Source organism: Camellia sinensis, chromosome 1 (genome assembly GCF_055761805.1).
Source record: "Camellia sinensis isolate YWXY chromosome 1, ASM5576180v1, whole genome shotgun sequence".
In the NCBI taxonomy this organism is placed as follows: domain Eukaryota; kingdom Viridiplantae; phylum Streptophyta; class Magnoliopsida; order Ericales; family Theaceae; genus Camellia; species Camellia sinensis.
In genome coordinates, this window is record NC_138961.1 from 218,138,604 (window position 1) to 218,145,501 (window position 6,898).

Genomic DNA, 6,898 nt, shown 5'->3' on the forward strand with positions numbered 1-6,898 from the left:
CAAATTGTACGGCAACTTTTATTTTCTTCTGTGGGGAAATTATAGAATATTTCTAAACTATCATGTGTTCATATTTCTTAATCAATTATTATTTAGGAATTATTTGGGATAATCTAAATAAGTACACTTTTTAATTTTTATGAAATATGTGTTGAGTTTGGGATGGGTTGAGTTTGGGTTGGGTTTGAAATAATGTGTTAAAAAGGTAATGTGATTTAAATAAGATGATGTGATGTGATAGTGACTTTTTGACTTTTTAACTTTTTTCAAACATGTCAAACCAACCCTTAATATGTCATCTCATATTTCTCAATCACCTAACATAATACCCTTCATTTCCACCTTCTCCACCAATCATAATATTATGGAATAAGACGTATCTATAATATGAAATTATTAAATAATTACTCTCTTCAGTGAATCAAAATCTGCCCAAATTGACAAATTATAAACATGACCCAAAATACTACAACAATGTAAATAATAATAATAATAATAATAATAATAATAAATTAAGAAAATTCTAATATACACCCCTTAAAATAGTGTACCATATGCACACATAATTATACTTATTTTTTCTTTAGTTATAATCATTTTTTTTTTAGTTATAACATTATTTTATTTATGATTCATGAGATTTTTAGTTATAACTAATGTTGTGTTTAGTTATAATTTTTTTTTAATTATAACTCAGAAAATATAAAATTATTTTATTTTTTCTTTAATTATAAGATACATATGATACATATTCTTTAAAAGGTGTGTATATATTTTCCTAATAATAAATTCAACATGCATTATTAAACCCTTTAATTTACAGAATATAGGTTACCAAAAGGTTAATAAAATAGTGAAAAATCTTTTTAATGTCAATTATTTAAACAAACTGTGTAAAGTCAATATATGCGGAAGTTTTGCAACCACAACTCCATTTGAGTGTCTCTTAGCAAAGATGTCTATTCCACTCTTAATTTCTGATTACTTATTAAATTATATATATACACATTGCAGCACTTTGTGTTTTGCAAACGTTATCGCAAAGGTAAGGGACATTAAATCAATTTCGTGTGTTTAGTTATTTTATGCCCTGCCAAGGTCTGAATTGAGCATATTGGTAAAGAAGGGTTTTTTGGTGAGCTGTTTTTCTCTCTCCCTCTCCCTCTCTCTGTGCTTTGTTTTCATTTTTTATATATATCTATATATATATTTTTAATTTTTACAAACACCTATAGCATCAGTTTCATAAATCTCAGTTATTACTCTCTCTCTCTCTCTCTCTAAAATGTGGGAACACTCTGAGGCATCATGAGCTACCAAAGCATTGATCTCCATTCATGGTGGAGAATTCTTGCTTTTACTTGGCTTCTGGTTCGATCTTCAGGGCTTAATACTGATGGAATTTTATTGCTCTCTTTCAAGTACTCTGTTCTCAGTGATCCTCTGGGTGTTTTAGATAGCTGGAATTACCATGATCAGACACCATGTTCATGGAATGGTGTTTCTTGTGGTACCCAAAGCACGGCCAATGATTATTTGCGAGTCATCGGCCTCTCACTCCCCAATTCTCAGCTTCTCGGCTCCATTCCTTCTGATCTGGGTACGATCCAATTCCTTCGAAACTTCAATCTTTCCAGCAATTCAATCAATGGGTCACTTCCTTTATCGATTTACAAGGCTTCTGAGCTTCAAAAGCTTGACTTGTCTAACAACTTGATCTCCGGCGACCTTCCGGAGCTCGTCGGAGGACTGACGAGCCTCGAGTTTCTCAACCTCGCCGACAACGCTTTGGCGGGAACCATCCCGGGAAATCTGACGAATCTTGTGAATCTAACTGTTGTTTCTCTGAAGAACAATTACTTCTCTGGTAGTCTTCCGACTGGGTTGAATTCTGTGGAAGTTCTAGATCTGTCTTCGAATCTGATCAACGGATCGCTGCCTTCGAATTTCGCCGGCGACAATCTTCATTACTTCAATGTCTCATACAACAGGCTTTCCGGCGAAATTCCATCAGAATTCGCTAACAAAATTCCCACAAACGCCACTATCGATCTCTCATTCAACAATTTCACCGGCGAAATCCCGGAAACTAGCCTTTTTCTCGACCAAGAAACAAAATCATACGGTGGAAATCCAGAATTGTGCGGGAAACCATTGAAGAATCTGTGCCCAATTCCTTCCAGTATCTCGACTCCGCCGAACGGCACCGCACCGACCTCGCCTCCGGCGATAGCAGCCATTCCCAAGAGCATAGACTCAGGTCCGGCGACGACTGCTCCAGAAACAGCAAATGGATCGTCGAGACGAAGTGGGCTGAGACCAGGAACCATAGTCGGAATCGTCGTCGGAGATATCATCGGCGTTGCAATCCTCGTAATGATTTTCTTATACATTTACCAGTTAAGAAAGAAGAGGAGTAGAGTAACAAACACAAAAGGAAACGAAGCTAAAGACTACGAGTGGTCATCTTCGTCGTCGGGAGAAGAATCAAAAGGTATCAGAGCCTTGGCTTGCTTGAGAAAGCAAGCGAAAGACGATGAAGACTCGTCTGAAACCACCAACTCGGAGAATGAAGAAGAGGAAGAAGGGCAAAAGGGTCATCATCATCAGGAAAATCATGGAGGGCCGAAAGAGGAGAAGAGAGGGGCACTAGTGACAGTTGATGGAGAGAAAGAGCTGGAGCTGGAGACTCTGTTGAAGGCGTCGGCGTATATACTGGGTGCGACTGGTTCGAGCATAATGTACAAGGCGGTTCTTGAAGATGGGACTGCCCTGGCGGTTCGGAGGATCGGAGAGAGTGGGGTGGAGAGGTTCAGGGATTTTGAGAACCAGGTTCGAGTCATTGCTAAGTTGGTTCACCCGAATTTGGTACGGATTCGTGGGTTCTACTGGGGAGTCGATGAGAAGCTCGTTATCTATGACTTCGTTCCCAATGGCAGCCTCGCCAATGCACGTTACAGTGAGTTCTCTCTCTCTCTCTTTTTCTCTCTCTAGGTGCGCATTTTAGCGATTTATTATGGTGCTAACTAACATGCGCTAATGTGGGGTTGGAACTTTATGCCTGGATGCAAAAATAATTAGGTGCTAACACTACTTTTTAAGACATTGTTTAATCAAAATAATTTTTTGTTTTTTTTGACTTACTAATTATGTAATACTAGTTTATGATATGAAGTATGAAGATAAATTTTAAAGGGATGTTTTGATAGTCTCATTTTCTGATTAATAACTAACCCAACTAACTCCTACCAATTTATGTCACGTCAAAAAAAATTAAAAATCCCTCCTATTAGACCAGAGAGGACAGTTTGAGCTCAGTTTTAGCAATGATTATGTGCTACTTGCTTCTACTTTTTTTTAAAAAAAATAAAATGTTTAGATTTTGTTTATTTATTAACGTATTAAATATTGAATTTGATTTTTTACTTGTATTAAGTTTGTAAATAGATACATATAATCTAAATCATGAACTCTAAAAATAGTAAAAATAATACAGACACGCACAAATATCAACGGTACTGAGGACCCCAATGGGGGGTGACCCTAGCACCCCAGCTCCACATGTCTTGCTGTGAGAGTAAGACTTGAAAAAGTTAAATAAATAAAAAATAAAAATAAAAAAATAAAAATTGAGTCAATCAAAAAATAATGAGGGTAGTGAGGGTCACCCCCACTGGGGTCCGAGGTGATGACGTTTAATTCGACCACGCAAACTAAAGAGAAGTTGAACTCATGTTTAATATTTGGATTAGTGTAAAAAATATTTTTAAAATATATGAAAATATTTAAAAAAACAGTGAAAATATTTGATGTATTTTATTTATTTATTTATTTTCTTACGTGGCAGGGATATTTGTTAGCAACATCTTTTTTTTCTCAAAAAACAAAATGATTATGGGTGTGTTTGATTTGTATTTTGATATAATTTTTTTTTCTAAACTAGGGAGAGAGTTTTAAAAAAAAAAATTTGATTTGTTTGATTGTAAATTTTGAAAATAGTTTTAGAATTTTGGAGTTTAGAATGATTTGATATTTTATTATAATGATCTGTGTAAGAGAAAAAGTGATTGAGAAAAAAAAAAAAGTAATTAATTAATGTGCAGAAGTGATAAAGTAATTTAAATTTTTTTTTTTAAAAACATGTGAACTAAACAAAATTTTTAAAAAAATTCTCAAAATACAAACCAAAAAAATGTTATCTGTTCTTATTGTTGGATAAACACGTGGGGATGTGATGTTCTTCTAAAGTCCATACAAAACCAGTCTACTCACTCTACACCCTCCCATCTGTTCCAAATTTTCTCAGTCTGAACGCGGAATCAAGATTTTCTCTATGAGTTCTCTCCTTTTTACTTGCACGGTTATTGGATTTACTTTTGGGTCCAATTTCGATGTACTGAATTGTTCATATTTTAAAAATTATTAAGTATATTATATCTATAAAAAATCAAATTGATCGGATATCAGAAAGCATGCGTTTGGATCATCAAACTAAAAATTATTTTTTAAAAAAAAATTAATAAATAATTTTTCGAACACATGCTTTCTGATATCTGATCAACTTAATTTTTTACAGATATAATATACTTAATATATCTTAAAATGTGCACGGTTCGGATTATTGAAATTAGGTCTAAAAATAGGCCTAATAACCGTGTAAGCAGAAAGTGAAGGAGAAAATTGAAGGAGAGGATCTTAATTCATCCCGGACTAGCCGGATCTGTGTCTATCTCAGTGCGGCGCAATTTATCAAGTGAATAACATTTCTGCTAAAGTGCGCTGGCGTGAGTGAAGTCAGACGGTGGAGTTGTTGTAACTGAAACCTTTGTTTTTAATGGATGGCAAGTCAACCTGTCGTATTTTCTTGCTTTTTCTTGGACCGCTGTGCCCGATAGCGATACACGTATCTAAAAGCCCATCCATTTTTGCTGTGCTCGCTTTCCCCGAAAATGACTTATAATATTTTTAACTTTTATTATTATATTTGTATGTCTTTTTTTTCATATATTTAGTGTGTATTAATAATTTTATTTTTAAAATTTTGATGTATTTGATAAATGATAAAGACACGGTTAATAATTTTTATCTTGAATTGTGAGTTTTATAATGGAATTAGATATACATGCATATCATGTGAGTGTTTGGAAAGTTGCTATTTTAATTTTTAGTTTTTTTAGTAGGTTAAAATTTTTGTATTTGGGAAGATTATTAGATTTTTTTTTTGTAATTGGATGTAACATTTGTAAAAGAAAAAGTAAAATGATTATGAATTTAATGTGACATTTTATCTTATTAGTTATTTTAATTTTTTTTATATTTTTGTAAATTTTAAAGAAAAAATAGTCCAAAACTCATTTGCCAAACAGCCCTCGTGTATGTTCATCTGGATGTGATAGATTTGGCCAACTTTCGCGCGCAAGATCTGAATTTGTGGTTTCCAATTTCAGGAAAAGTGGGCTCCTCCCCATGCCACCTACCTTGGGAGCTGCGGCTCAAGATAGCGAGAGGTGTGGCTCGGGGGCTAACTTACATCCACGACAAGAAGCAAGTGCATGGGAATCTCAAGCCCAGTAACATCCTCTTGGGCTTAGATATGGAGCCCAAAATTGGAGATTTTGGGCTCGAGCGGCTGGCAACGGGCGAGAGCGGTTACAAGCCCGGTGGATCAGCTAGGAATTTCGGTAGCAAGAGGTCGACAGCGTCACGAGACAGCTTCCAGGATATGCCAATGGGGGCCACCCCAAGCCCAAGCCCAAGTTCAATGGGTTGCATATCACCGTACTATGCACCGGAGTCACTCAGGAGCCTCAAGCCCAACTCAAAGTGGGATGTGTACTCATTTGGGATTGTGTTACTTGAATTGGTCACTGGGAAAGTCATTATTTCTGATGAGATGGCCCCCGGGCCTGGCGGGTTAGCCAGTGAGGAGAAGAGCAGGGTTTTGAGGATGGCTGACGCGGCGATTCGTGGTGACTTGGAAGGCAAAGAAGATGCCTTGTTGGCACTATTGAGATTAGGGTTTAGTTGTATATCACAAGTGCCACAAAAGAGACCGACAATGAAAGAGGTCCTACAAGGTCTTGAGAAGTTCCCATTGTCTTTTTCTTCTTCTTCATACTATTATGGTCACTAATAATTGATAAATGGACCCCACTACTGTAGACAAAATATATTTATGATTGACTCATAGGCTGTTGTTGATGCTATTCATCCCAAGTACTTTTCATTGTGATGGTCTTTGAGAGGGTTTGTTCTGTAGTTGTCTTAATATTGTGATGATCTTTAGGTCTTGGTTGTTTGTGTGACACAGATCTGCCTTGCTAATTTGGACTTAGTCCACAATAATTAATGCATTTGGACAGAAAAAATTATTTTATTTATCAATTTCATTATTTGTAGTTTTTTTCCTTAATTTATTAATGAATTATAATTGACTAGAATGCAATGCATCAATAAAAACTACAAATGATCAAGAAATAAATTATTACATACACTTGAGGGTACGGCCTTGTGATGTATATTCTCATTATTATTAGTTTAGAGAATAAAATCTATTATGTTTAGAAAAATACTAATTCACGAGAATTTTCGTATAGAATTTGTTAAAAGAATTACGTAACAAGAGAATTAAGCCATATCTATTTCAATTTATGACAAATAAAAAATTGGTACACATTTTTTTTTTTTTTTTTTTTAATGTCATTATGAATACAATTTAGAGCCTTAAATTGTGACGGTTAAGATGTTTGATTTTCCTTCATTTATCAATGAACAATAATTGAGTATAATGCGTTAACAAAATTCCCATTGACCATATACTTTGCAGCTCTTACACGTGCTACCTTATAATTGGTATTTGGTAACATTAATGTCCAAGCCATCCCGATTTTATTCCTTC

General features: G+C 34.9%; 1 protein-coding gene across 1 annotated transcript; it reads left to right on the plus strand.

Annotated features, from left to right (window-relative positions):
* The first annotated feature begins 854 nt into the window (after window positions 1-854).
* Window positions 855-6,384, plus strand: LOC114260060 (putative LRR receptor-like serine/threonine-protein kinase At4g37250). The gene is made up of 2 exons (XM_028200122.2): window positions 855-2,959; window positions 5,448-6,384. The coding sequence occupies exons 1-2, from the start codon at window positions 1,309-1,311 to the stop codon at window positions 6,131-6,133; spliced, it is 2,337 nt and encodes a 778-aa protein (XP_028055923.2). The 5' UTR covers window positions 855-1,308; the 3' UTR covers window positions 6,134-6,384.
* Window positions 6,385-6,898: the final 514 nt, after the last annotated feature.